Source organism: Penaeus japonicus, unplaced genomic scaffold, assembly GCF_977035675.1.
Source record: "Penaeus japonicus unplaced genomic scaffold, GWHDUDI00000001_assembly GWHDUDI00000003, whole genome shotgun sequence".
In the NCBI taxonomy this organism is placed as follows: Eukaryota; Metazoa; Arthropoda; class Malacostraca; order Decapoda; family Penaeidae; genus Penaeus; species Penaeus japonicus.
Window position 1 is genome coordinate 46,778,815 of NW_028234405.1, and position 15,000 is coordinate 46,793,814.

The 15,000-nt window shown below is 30.1% G+C and overlaps 1 protein-coding gene across 2 annotated transcripts; it reads right to left on the reverse strand.

Annotated features, from left to right (window-relative positions):
* Positions 1 to 1,496: 1,496 nt before the first annotated feature.
* LOC122254775 (uncharacterized) lies at positions 1,497 to 12,926 on the reverse strand. Of its 2 annotated transcripts, none has more exons than XM_043018644.2 (3): positions 12,870 to 12,926; positions 9,123 to 9,198; positions 1,497 to 6,227 (listed from the first exon to the last, which is right to left on the reverse strand). In XM_043018644.2, exon 3 carries the CDS (start codon positions 6,045 to 6,047, stop codon positions 2,376 to 2,378), a length of 3,672 nt encoding a protein of 1,223 aa, XP_042874578.2. In that variant the 5' UTR covers positions 6,048 to 6,227; positions 9,123 to 9,198; positions 12,870 to 12,926; the 3' UTR covers positions 1,497 to 2,375. The 2 variants fall into 2 exon arrangements, with proteins under 2 accessions (XP_042874578.2, XP_086389655.1); XM_086533529.1 differs by having other exon boundaries at positions 9,113 to 9,198; positions 12,870 to 12,920.
* Positions 12,927 to 15,000: the final 2,074 nt, after the last annotated feature.

The window sequence follows — 15,000 nt, forward strand, 5'->3', positions numbered from 1 at the left end:
CGATTATGACGATAAAGATGACAATGACTCTGATGATAACGATGACGATGACAATGACAATGATGATGACAATGACTATGACTATGATGATGACGATGATACTATAAACTATGTGAAAATAACAATTATACTTACGGTAAAGACCAAATGAAAGATAAAATCATTAATAGTAAGGGTGATCTTAAGGGTAATCAACCTATTATCACAAAAAAAAACAAAAAAAACAATAAAAATGACAACTGTATAAAACTTCATAAGCATGACATTAGTGTGATAATATTGACAGCAAGATCTTTTACTAATGATAGTAATGATAATGATGATAAGAGTGATAAGTAATGATAAATATTGATAGCGATGAATAATTAAATGAACATAATGAACATGCTGATAATAATAATATTAGTAATTAGGCTAATACACAAACATGCAACATCTGCAATCATTACAGGAGTATATTTGGCCCGGTAGTGTTAGCAACTCCCTTTGCATAATACTGCCTGCCACTTTGATGTCTGCCATATATATCTACCACTCATATTTGTTGTTGCAGATGTGAGTGGTTGTTTAAAGGCATTTTATCCATGGATAGTTGCAGTAATAGTCATTTTTATCCATGGATAGTTTCAGTAATCGGGCATTTTTGTGCATAGATAGTTACAGTAATAAGGCATTCTTATCCATGGATAGTTACAATAATAAGGCATTTTTATCCATCGATAGGTCTCAGTAATCGGGCATTTTTGTGCACAGATAGCTACAGTAATAAGGTATTTTTATCCATGTATAGTTACAGTAATAAGGCATTTTTATCCATGGATAGTTGCAGTAAGAAGGCATTTTTATCCATGGATAGTTGCAGTAATAAGGCATTTTTATCCATGCATAGTTTCAGTAATAAGGCATTTTTATCCATGGATATTTACAGTAATAAGGCATTTCTATCCATGGATAGTTGCAGTAATTAGGCATTTATATCCATGGATAGTTTCAGTAATAAGGCCTGTTTATCTATGCTAGTTCTGCATCTAATATGAAGATGAGATGTCTTGTGAGGATGTGGGCCTGAGACCCACTGTACCATGGTGTAGCTTGAAAATTAATGATCAGTTCAAGTGACCAATGAGTATAGTGTGATCACTGTAGCTCAATGCCGTGTCTAATGCACCGCGATGGGTAAGATGCTTTTTTGTCTTTAGTCTATGAGTTATTTTTGTTTGTAAATACATATTTTTTTGTATGTGATATATATCCATTTCATATTTTTTCCAATAACTGATTAAATATACATTTCCAATTGGGTATGCATGGAGTTCAAAAAACTATAAGCATTAAAGAGCCTAATGTGTAAGTCAGAGATACAAAATATTCTTGAATTTCACTTCTCTAATAACAAGACAAAAAAGTCTGTCTTTGTCACGGTAATATTACATGAATTTGTCTTTTTCAAAATACATTACATCTTTACATCTCTGGTTATAAAGTTAACTACAATGCTGAATTCACAATTTATTTTCCCAGTTGTACATTTCACAAACAATTTGATACATCTCCTAATGTAGAAAATGCCTAAAGTTTGCTATTTACAGCTCAGTCTAAGACATCAAACAAATACATTCCAACAATTTTTCCTTCACTGTAAACATCAAAATATGACTCCATATTTATTATGACTAGTACCTGTTTACAATTGAAAGATTCAACTTTTTAACTATATTCCGCAAATCATATAATTTTAAAAATCTATAAACCAGACAGATTCAAGTATACTTGAAAATCAAATATCATATTTTGAATCTAAATTCCTTCAAGGTATAACATCATCTAATATAAATGCCATATCATATAATATAAAACAAAAACTCTCTATCAATAAAAATGTACCAATATCAACATATCAACATATCTTTTTATCACAAACAAGTACACCACAGGTAATCTATCAAGACGTTTAGAACTCTCACAAGAAAAACACGTTCCAAGTTCATCACACGTAAACATTCTGAAGCTAGTATAAGAACAAGTCAACTCTGACACTACTCATACAACACTGATCACTGGAGAATACACCACATCGAAATCCTCCTGCACACATCACAGGGACACAGTTACAAATACCAAGTCTTTTGTCTCTTCCTCTACAGGTATCACATGAACTAAACTAAAAAAAAGAAAATAAGTAAAGGAAAGAAAACAGAATTTAAGATAACCTTATTATCCCACTGAGATCCATGAAAAAAATCAATATAAATACATTGTCTTTTTGTTTAGGTATAATTAATAAGTTTCTTATGAACAAGAAATATTCTATACTCTGTATATTGTAAATGGTACATATAAATGTAATTAATATAATGCCAAAAAATCTAACATAACTAACCCTCCAACTCATCTCCTGATACATCTCTTTCTCTTGTTTCCTCGTTTGAATCTTCACCTTTACTTTCTACCTTCTCAGAAAACGATTCAGCATTATCATCACTGTTCACAGCCTGGGAAACTTCTGTTTCACAGGTATCATCCATCAAATTGTCTTCCTGTAACTCTGCCTCAGCTGCATTTTCCACTCTTTCTTCCCCATCATTCTCTTCATCGTCATCTTCTCCTTCTAATTTAATCTCAACCATTGGATTTATGGGGATGTAGGGACGATCATCGTCATCGTCGTCGTCATCTTCACAATCTCTGATTGATGGATCTTGCAGTTCCTCTTTCAAAAATATTGCTTCGCCATCTTGATTTACAATATATTGCTCATAAAGGTCTTCAAATTTCAAGACAGGCCTGCGAGTGCGTGTTGTGCGCCTTGTGGGGACCATTCTAGCACCTCGAGTCCCTCTCGATCCTCCTCTTCCTCTTCCTCTTCTCCCTCTTCTGCGGGTGACTGTAGCTGCACCTTCCCCAATCAAATGCTTCTTTTTGTGTCTCCAGAAATTGGCACCATCACGAAATGCTTCACCACACTCTTCGCACTTGTACGGGCATTCTCCTGTATGAATTCGCCTGTGTGTTGACAAGTGGGTCTTTTGTGTAAAGCGAGCATCACATTCATCACATTTAAATGGTCTCTCACCTGAATGCTTCCTCAGATGCATTGTCAAATAACTCTTCAATATGAAAGAAGCTTCACACTGGTCACACTTGTAAGGTCTTTCACCAGTGTGTTTTCGACGGTGAGTTGTTAAGTTTGAACTATATAAGAAAGATGCTCCACAATCTTCACATACAAAGGGTCTTTCACCAGTGTGTTTTCTCATATGAACTGTCAAGCTGGAATGGTGGGTAAACACCATCTCACAATCTGTACATTTGAACACCTGATCGCCAGCTGTTTCTGCAATGGCTTCAATCTTGATGGCACTGCCTCCAGCATGTTTGGTTTTGTGAGCTAGGAGATAATCCTTCTTTGTGAAGGATGCACTACACTCATCACAAGTGTGTGGTTTAATACCAGAATGAGATCGTTTGTGCAGATTAAGATGTGGACGTTGGGCGAAAGAGGCTCCACAAACATCACATGAGTATGGTCTCTCTCCTGTATGTGTTCTTTTGTGAATGGTTAGACTACTGCTGTGTCTAAAAGCAGCATCACATTCCCCGCATTTGAAGGGTTTATCACCTGTGTGTATACGAACATGTGCCTTCATTGCAGATTTCTGAGCAAAGGCAAAGTCACAATGTTCACATTTGTACGGCCTCTCACCAGTGTGAATGCGTCTGTGAAATTTCAAGGCAGTACGAGTTTTGAAGGCGGACTCACATGCATCACATTTATAAGGTCTTTCGCCAGTGTGAGTTCTCATATGTACATCCAAATATGCTCTCCTGATAAATGATGCACCACAAATATCACATATATAAGGTTTTTCCCCAGTATGTGTTCTTCTGTGAAGGTAATAATCTGACTTGTGTCTAAATTTCATCTGGCAAAATTCACAACCAATTACTTCTACTCCATCTTCCATAAGCTTGTGGGGCTTTGCCTTGCTTTCATCTGTGTATGGCAAATAGTTTGGGTCATCATGCTTTTTTATATGTTTGTCCAACCTTACAGGGTCTTTGAAAGCAGCACCACAATCTTCACATTTGTATGATCCTTCACTGTGTAACAACTTGTGTCGAAGATATGTGGACTTGTAGGCAAATGTCATCCCACATTCCTTACAGTTGTAAGGCTTCTCACCCGTGTGAGTTCTGGTGTGTCGAGAAAGCCCATCACTTGCGGCAAATGTGGCATCACATTCTGTACATTTAAAGGGTCTTTCACCTGTATGCCTCCTCCTGTGGCGTTCTAAGTGTTCACTTCGAAAGAAGGCCCTCTCACAAAAGTCACACTTGAATGGCCTGTGTCCACTGTGAATAAGCTTGTGTGATTGATATGAAGCACAGTATGAAAATGTTTTGCCACAGTCTTCACATTCGTATGGCCTTTCTCCTGTATGAATTCGCTTGTGTACTTTGAGATTACCTTTTGTGGTAAATGTTGCATCACAGTCTTCACACTGGAAAGGCTTCAATGGGCCTGCTAAATTATTAACATTATTGAATATACCATGGGCTACTTCACTGAATTCAATGTATGGGTTTGAGTACTCACAGGATGAAGCTTCTGAATCAAAATCATCCTCCAAGTCATCCACATCAGATGTTTTCGACTCTTTACCTTCACTTTCAAACTCATCTTGGCCATTTCTTCTTTCACCCTTGTAATCTCTGTCTTTTGTAGCATAAAAATTCTTGTCATTAGTATTGCTTTCATCACTTTTCATCACATTTCCACACTTATCACCTTCTTCGCCAAGATGCTGGCCAAGGGCATGAGAGAGCAATCCCAGTGAAGTATTTGGACTACTGATTGTAGGATACTTCATGTTTCTCTCATCAACTTCTTCTGAAGTCAATGCTGGATTATTCAACTGTGTTTTCTGTCCATTTGTACACTGTCTAATGTCGGGCATGTATTCACTTCCAATGTGTGGTTTCTGGACGCTTTCTTGACCTGTAGGTGGGTGTGTGAAATCTTCCCCATTTGCTGAAGTGTTACTATGCCCGACATGAGGTCTGCTACTATAATAATCATGTGAAATAGAAGACTTTTGTGATTCTGGATGATTTGTTGACCTTTCCTCATTTGTACATGTTCTCATGGGGACATACAAACTTCTGCCTTCTTCAACTGGTCTATTATCATTGATTGGAGGTCTCGGATCTCCTGACAACGGAGGTTCTTCAATGTGATGAGGCGTGTTTAGGGGATGGTTATTATAACTGCCTAGATTCCCTCCATACTTGTACTCATCAGTAGATCTACCAATATGCACCCTAGAATTATCTGGAACACTGGTCTCTGACACCTGGCTTCTGTTTTCAGCTGGAATATGTCTCTGGTCATCCATGGGCCTAGACTCACTCAGATGCCTCTGATCTGGAACTTGTCTCATATCACTATACAACCTGGCATCAATTGGTTGTGTTCGTAAATCTGTTGGCTGTGGTGAATAATCTGACAGGTGTCTGGAATCGCTGCTGGAATTTCTGGGCTGGGCTGCGAGCGTCCTCACCTCGTCTAAATAGCGATGCTCTCCAGACGCCGATCTTATGTCAGCAGGGTGATGCCTCGAGTCTACAGATGACCTAGAATCGCTGTGCATACTTCGGAGATCTTGTGCAGTCTGCTGAGTGTCATGTGCCGGCCTATCTATCTCAGGCAAAAGATGTAGTCTGCCATCACTCGGTTGTTCCCGCATGTTGGTCATGGGTGGACGGATGTTATGGACTCCTGTGCTGTATGCTGGAAGGTTGGCCTGAGATGCTGACAGACTCTGTGAAGCCTGGTTTATGGGATGGGAAGATGGAGGGGGAATACTGTGAGATGCAGGTGGGATATTCGAGTGAGCTACAGAAGGATGGGCTGTTGAGTAAGGGTAGTGATATGGATAAGGGTACTGTCCATAAGGGTAGTTGTATGGGTATAGATGGCCTCTGTTCTCCATACTTGGATCAAGGGAGAAGAGAGAATGCATAATCTCTTGTGGATTTTGATCCATTGTGTTCTCAAAACAGAAAGTCTTGGTTGGCAACTCTGTATCCTAGCTGAACTCTGTATTCTAGCTTATTTGCATGGGTTTCACAGGTGTATCATTGTAACTTGATGTGCTGATATGCCATATCTGGAGAAATGTAGCAACTGTCCTGCCATCTTCAAGTAAAACTACTTACACAGAGTTCTGAAAGAAGAGAATTATCTTGAGTATAACATTATTCACTTAGTTTGTGTAAAAATACTGACACAAAATTCTGAAAGGAGGAAAATGTCAATAAACACACTATCATGCAAATACTATAAATACAAATCAAAATACCCTTTAATTAATTTCCATTAAGTGCTAAGACACCACCTTAGATCCACTCCTACTTGAAATCCACTAAGTTTATGTAAATACTATCACTAAGTTATGCTCTGAGCATATAAACTGACATAAATTCAAATAAACTCTGTAGCTATAAATTACATACATACTGCAGAAGTAATAATGTTAGCTTTCTCTTAAATTTTTTTGATCACACTGAATAAATGAATATTGCTCAAGGGAATCCCACAAAGGAGACAAAAATATATCTAACTAAAAACATAAAATTAATAATGTAAATAAAAGTGCATAAAAATATCAATTGAAAATAATAATGACAAAAATGACACTATGGCAGAAATCATTAAGAAGTCAATATCATATTCAAACACATAAAACAGTGTGTGTTATTTGTTTGCACATACTTATATCCATGCAAACGCATACACCCACAAACACTCATGCATGTGCACACACACACACACACACACACACACACACACACACACACACACACACACGCACACACGCACACACGCACACACGCACACACGCACACACGCACACACACACACACACATAGTTACAAGCATGCATACATACATACATACATACATATATATATATATATATATATATATATAATATATATATATATATATATGTGTGTATACATATATATATATATATATATAGACATATATATATATAGACACATACACACACACACACACACACACACACACACACACACACACACACACACACATACACACATACACACATACACACATACACACACACACACACACACATGAAATTTACATATTTATATATTTTCAATGCATAACCTTTCTGCAACTGGCATGCTTTGAAGGATCAGATAACTGTTGTACTGCATTTTTCATATTGCTGAAATTACAAGGAATTTTTCCCCTCAGGTGTGTAAATAGGGCATCATATCAAATGCTAATAGGTATCACTTTGCTAACATATCATAAACAGACTCATATATGATACCACTAGTCTTGACAATAATAAAAACACGCACATCGTAAGATACGCAGCCCAGGTTGAAAATCTTGAGATGTGGTCTGTCCATACCATTGTCACAAAATATCTCAATAAACTACATTTAACATCTATATGTAAGAAAAATCATATGAAATAACTCAAAAAAGTTAAATAAATGGTATTCATCACAAGAACTATGGAGAATACATGCTATATGTCTTTTTCTCTTTTACAAAAATTATATTTCACCTTATGTTACAATTTGCTAATAAAAGGCAGACCTTCTCATTTATGCATATAAATCAAAACTGGTTGGTATTTTTTTTTTTTTTCAAACATCCTTAAATCGGTTACTGCTTAGGTTGATACCACTCAAAATCCATGTGCTGTGCTGTAAAACTAATTAAAAATAATTCTAATGTCTAGTTTGCAGTCCAAAAAAGTGACATAATTACATGAAAAATGTATACAAAAAAGAAAAAAGAAAATAGAAATCCACTTGTGCATATATAAACACTAATCATCTTCTTCAGGTATATATATATATATATATATATGAACCAAAATACACTTCAATTTCCCCCTAAGATCAACAAATCAATTCTCTTTGTAATAAAAGGTCCAAAAATCTTTCAATTCTAAATTAGAGATATATTAACAGTCTGCATTGGTTAAAATAATATAACATAATCAAATACATCATCTATTGGCTTCGGATATATATACCAATCCTTCACATTACCACAAGAGGTACCTAGTCTCTTAACTACTGCCAAAGTGTCCCTGAGTAAATTTGACATTATACTTATAACCTTAATAAAAAAGAAAAAAAAAAAGAAAAAATTATGATAATGATAACATCACTTATAATAATAATAATACAGAAAATTATAATGATAACAATAAAAGTAATAATTGTAAAAATAATTACTCCAAAACTGCAAACCTCAAGCAATTCCTCAAAGTCAAGTCTCAAAAGTCTATGAAATGGAAAGAATATATTTTTGCATCCTAGTTCTAGAGATGGGCCTAGCTCATCATAGAAATATTAATTACCTGGTCCCCATGACAAGTTAGTAAAACATAAAAAAAACAAGTCAAAACATAAACATGATAAAACATAAAAAAAAGTTAAAACATAACCAAGTTAAAAAATGAAAACATGAAAAAAAGTAAAATAATTTTCATACATCAATAATGACATTATTCTACAACATAATGATAACAACAATCAATATATAGTAGATATAATAAAAATAGTTATGATAATGATATAAAGAATAATAATTGCTATATTAGCTATAATTATAATAATTATTGCAATATTAATAAGAAGAAGGAGAATAACTATTACAACTACCATTAATGAAAACATATAAAAAATAACAATAATAATGACAAAATAGCAATATTAACAAAAAAAAAAAAAGTAATAACAATACCAATGCTCTCAAAAGTACATCACAAATATAAAAATATAAAAGTAATATCAATAACATTAACAATATCAAAATGATATCAATAATATGAACAATATCAAAGTAATATCACAACAACAACAAAAAAAATCAAAGTATTATCACAAAAAAAAAAAAAAAAAAAAATCAAAGTATCATCACAAAAAATAAATAAATAAATAAATAAAAGCACTATAACTATAAAACAAAAAAATCAAAGTAATATCAATAATATCAAGAACACAAAAGTGATGATATCAACAATATCGACAACAATTAACGCAATAACACCTTTAATTACCAGCTGCCACTTTGCACTGAGATCCAGGTCCCATTCCCGAGTGCCATGGTGCAGGAACCCAGAAGGACTTCAACATCTGGAAGTAAAATAATCTGTTATATAACTTGCGAAGGCACACCTATCTATGTATTCTTTTTTCATTTCCATATTGTCCGAAGTTATGAGAGTATAAATATAACTGAATGACTATTACATTGCCAAAAAAAAGATATGGATCCATAAATATAATATTTCTTTTTGATTGGCTATCTTCTTTAATTCGCTTTTTCATATTTTGCATTTTATTTTATTTGATCTAAGATATCAAGTTTCTATCTTATATAAAATTTCCTTTTTTTTCAAATGTATGACAAGATATTCTCTTTTAAAGATGCGAAGGAAAGAGAATGAAAAAACAAATAATTACTCATATCTTATCTTTCAAAATCTTTCAGTCTTCATCTAATTCTTCATTTGCATTATAAAATTCTAGCTCTTCTAATCTGCAGCTTTATATCTACATTTGTGAGCTAAGTTCAATACAACAAATGTAGAGAAATGATATAAACAAGACTGACTACCTTCCACAGCGTATTTCTGTCAAAGATAACTATCGAAACACAACAAATAAATCTTATGCTTTGTTATTCAGATATTCAGTCTCATTCATACTTTTTTCTACATCCAAACTCATTTTCTTTTAATTGCAATTTCTATCAAGGCAAAACTACACTTGCTAGGTTGATGATAACAGATAACAGGTTGACAAGTTGACAGTGATAAATATCCAATAAACGAAAGAATTGTGATGGTTATCACCCGAGATAAAATAATGTTATTCGACTATGTTGCATTACAGCCAGTCATCGTAAACCTTTTATGGGTGTCGTTGCATCAATAAATATAGGCTAAGAATAGGCTTGCATGGTGAATAATGATAAACCAAAAATCTAACAGAAAATGTTTGTTAACAGTTCCAAAATATATAGCACAGTGACAATATTTGCGATAATAAGAAATAATAATCCTGATGAATGAAAGTTATCATAGGATTCAGAACAAAAGAAAATTGATGTAACTATTATAACAAAAGAATAATATCTTTATAATCACTCTTACTACTACAACAACTACTACTAGTAATAACAATAATAAAAGTTAAAAAGATAACAATAATGACAAAATAAAAATAGGAATAATAATAACTATAACAATAATAATAATAGCATAGCAATAACAATAATAACTATAATAATAGTAATCATGACAATACTAATAAAAACAGTAAAACATCAATAATAATAATAATAATAATAATGATAATAATAACAACAATAACAATAATAATAATAATAATAATAACAATACTACTACTACTATTACTACTACTGTAATGTCAACAGCAAAAATGATAATGAAAATGAAACTGGGAATGATAATAACAAAAAGTAAAAATCATATGATACTATTACTATCACTAAAATGATAATAATGCCAATAGTAATTTGAAAATAATAATTACTATACCAAGAGTAACAATAATAATAGCAATATTAGTAATACTGATTATAACAACGACATTGATAATAATAATCATGATTACTATAATCATCATCATAATAATCATAGTAATAATAACAATCATTATGATAATGATAATAATAATGATAATATAATGATGAAAACAATAAGAGAAGTAGTAATAATAATAATAATAATAATAAATATGATAATAACAAAAATACAAACTATATAAACAACAATGGTAGTAAGAATACTCATAATCATAATAGTAATAATCATAATAATAACAGTAATAGTAACAATAATAATAATAATGATAATGATGATAACAAGAAAAAAATAACAATAACAATAATAATAATAATAATAATAATAATAATAATAATAATAATAACAATAACAATAATAACAATATTAATGATAATAAAAAAGTTATAATGATTATAATAGCGTCAACAACAAAAATAATACAATAATAATCATGATAATAATTAAATTATCATAATAATAATAACAACAATAACAATAATAATAATTATTATTATAATAATATTAATAATAATAATAATAATAATAATAGAAATGGTAATACTACTGATGATAGTAAAAATCACAAAAATAATTGAATCAATAGTATTAACAGCAGTTGTAGTAGTAGTAGTAGTAAAAAAAGAAAACAGCAATAACAATAATCATAATAATGACAACTATGATAATAAAAACAGCAACAAAAATAATCCCAGTCATGACAAAGGAATAGTAAAAAAGATTAAGGAAAGGACTCAATAAAAGAATCCCTGTTTAGGATAAGCATTTTCTGCATTCAAAGATTCTGGCAAAATAATAATGTGACATACTTGAAAATGTATGAGAAAGATGAATAGATATGACATATCAAAATTATAATCATTATGTTGTCTAAACCATAACGAAAATATCCAAACCATTTTTCAAAGGCATATACATAAACATATAAATATATCTATATATATATATGTAGATATATAGATATGAATATAGATATAAATAGATATATAATTATATATATATATATATATATATCTATATCTATATGTATACATAAATATAAATATAAATATAATCATTACATATACATTTATATATATATATATATATATATATATATATATATATATATATATATATATATATATATATATATATCCATAAACATAAATATTAATATAAATATAATCATTATATATACATTTATATATATATATATATATATATATATATATATATATATATATATATATATATATATATATATATATATATATATTATATATATATATATATTTATATATATATATATATATATATATATATATATATATATATATATATATATATATATATATACACACACACATATTTATGTCCATAAACATATATACATAAACAAGTATATTTGCACATGTAATGCATTAGTAATTCACAAAACAAACAAAACTGTTGTATGCTGTATATTCATGTGGAAAATTAAGTATTCATGAAATTAATCTCAATCTAACTGAATACATAATAATCATCCTTCTTTTCCCCTTGCTCCTAAAAATAACAATTGAACTGACAGCCATTAACAACCAAAAAAAATTAACGTCTAGCATAAGAAAAATGCGACTATTACACACAGGCCTTCGAGAGAGAAAGAAAATTGCCGATTAAATTCTTTGGGATCAAGTATTATACAACGAGAACATCATTATCTCGTAGAAGAACAACCAAAACTACAAGAAAGAACTTAAGATCATACAAACAACAAGAAGAAAACGCATAAACTAAAGAAACATGTCGTAAAAAAAGGGACATTATAATCCAAAGGAGACAACGCGAAGGTCCTGTGCCGCAAAAGGAACGCCGTAATTCGAAATCCTTTTTTCGTATTTAAAACACTTTGTCATTCATATTCCGCCGCCCCTGTGTCATCAGCGTTACCCGAGGAACACGAGGTAGCCATGGGGCAACCGTGAATCAAATGCCGTCACACAGGTAGGGAGATCTATTGATTCCCAGTCTTTAAAAGCGGGGAATAATAAAACAAAATGGCCGATGACGATTCGCAACTACCATCTCATTATCTCTCTCCTCATTAGAGTTAGAAGTTAATTCCACTGGATTTTTCAGGTATGGTATTCCTTTCGTACATATACATGCGGGGCACAGCACTAATCCGTAGAATGTATGATAATAAACGCATTTTTAATATGAATCCATTACCAGGTTCGCACTGATGTCAGGAGTAACTGCGTCCTTGCCAGGCTAGCCAACCTTTCCGATGAGGCCGATGTCGGGAAAATTATGAATCATTCTATCATTACGATGTATTATTACTATATTGGAATTATTTAAGGTCTTTTATTACTCTTGAAGGATTTTTGGATTTTCTGCTATGCATAAATTTAAAAGAATTCGACTACGGCGATGTATGTTGTTGACTGTGATATTGGTAATTATGATAATATTGATAATAATAATAATAACAAAAGTAATAACAATGATTATGAAATTCACAATAACAAAAGTTATGAAGATGTGTAGCATATCTGTAGCAAGCAGCGAACATTAGCATATCATTATCATAATCATAATATTCATCTTATAATAGCTTTTTATTTATCGTCCTTTTAATTATCATTACAATAACATGAATTATTCTCATTATCAATATCGGAAATTCTTTTGTTATAATCCTATCTATAATCATCTTTACTAATATCCTCAATGCTATCATTAATGAATTGATGTGATTATCATTATCATTATGATAATGATGATTATTGTAGTCATCATTATTTTCGATAATTATCATATTGTTGTTATTATTATCATTACTACTACTATTTTTATGACAACTATTATCTTCATTACCATTTTTTTAACATTATCATTATGATAATAATAATGATGATAATAATAATGATATTATTGTTATTATTATTTATCATTAGTATCAGTATTAATATTATCATTATTATTATCATTATTGTTGTTATTATTATTATTGTTGTTATCATTATCATTATTATGTTTATTATTATTATTATTTTATTATTATTATTATTATTATTATTATTATTATTATTATTAATTTCATTATTATTATTTTCATTATTATTACCATTGTCTTCATAACATTATTTGCATGATCATTGTTATTATCCTTGTTATTATATCATTATCATTAATTTTTATATCACTATTATCATCGTTATATTATTATTGTTATTTTTATTATCTTTATTATTATCACTGTTATTATTATTGTTCTTGTTACCATCATCATTATTATTATAATCATTACTATTATCATTTTGATAATGATAATAATGATACTGATTATTATTATAATAATAATAATAATGATAATAATAATAATGATAATGATAATAGTAATGATAATAATTAAATTTCTTATTATTATCATTTTAATATTACTATTATCATTATCATTCATTATCACTTTTGATATCATTATAGCTATCATCATTCATATCATTATTGTCAGTATCATGAGTGTTATCATATTCATATCTTCCCATTACAAAAATCACTATCACTGGTATCATTCTTAACAGCATTATCAGTATCATCGCCATTATTATTATCATCATCATCATTTTTCTTCTTTTTCTTTCGTTTTTGTCATTATATGTTATCATTATTATTATTATTATAATTTTTTATTATCATCATTACTACATCATCATTATGATTTATTGTTGTTTTTTTATCATTTTCATTATTATTATTACTAGTGCTATTGTTGATGATGATGATTATTGTGATTATAATTATAATTATAATTGTGGTTATGGTGATATTGACCATGTCAATAATGACTATATAATTATTATCATTATTATTTCTGTCGTGGATGTTATCATCGTTTTTTGTTTTCTCATTATAACATTTGTGTGATGATGATGATGATGATGATAATGATGATAATATTTGTGATAATTATGATGATAATAATGATCATAATAATGGTAATAACAATAATACTAATAATAATGTTGATGATGATGATGATGATAATGATAATAATGATAATAATAATAGTAATATAGTAATAGCAGTGATAAGAATGATGATGATGATGATGATAATAATAATAATAATAATAATAATAATAATAATAATAATAATAATAATAATGATAATAATAATAATGATAATAATAATGATGATGATGATGACAATAATAATGATAATAGTAATAATAATAATGATAATGATAATGATAATAATCATAATAATGATAATAATAATAATAATGATGATAATAAGAGTAATAATAATAGTAATTATTTTGATAATAATAATGATAATAATAATAATGTTCATA

Coding starts and splice junctions, on each gene's coding strand:
- LOC122254775 (XM_043018644.2), bottom strand. CDS start 6,047: ATGGATCAAAATCCACAAGAGATTATGCATTCTCTCTTCTCCCTTGAT.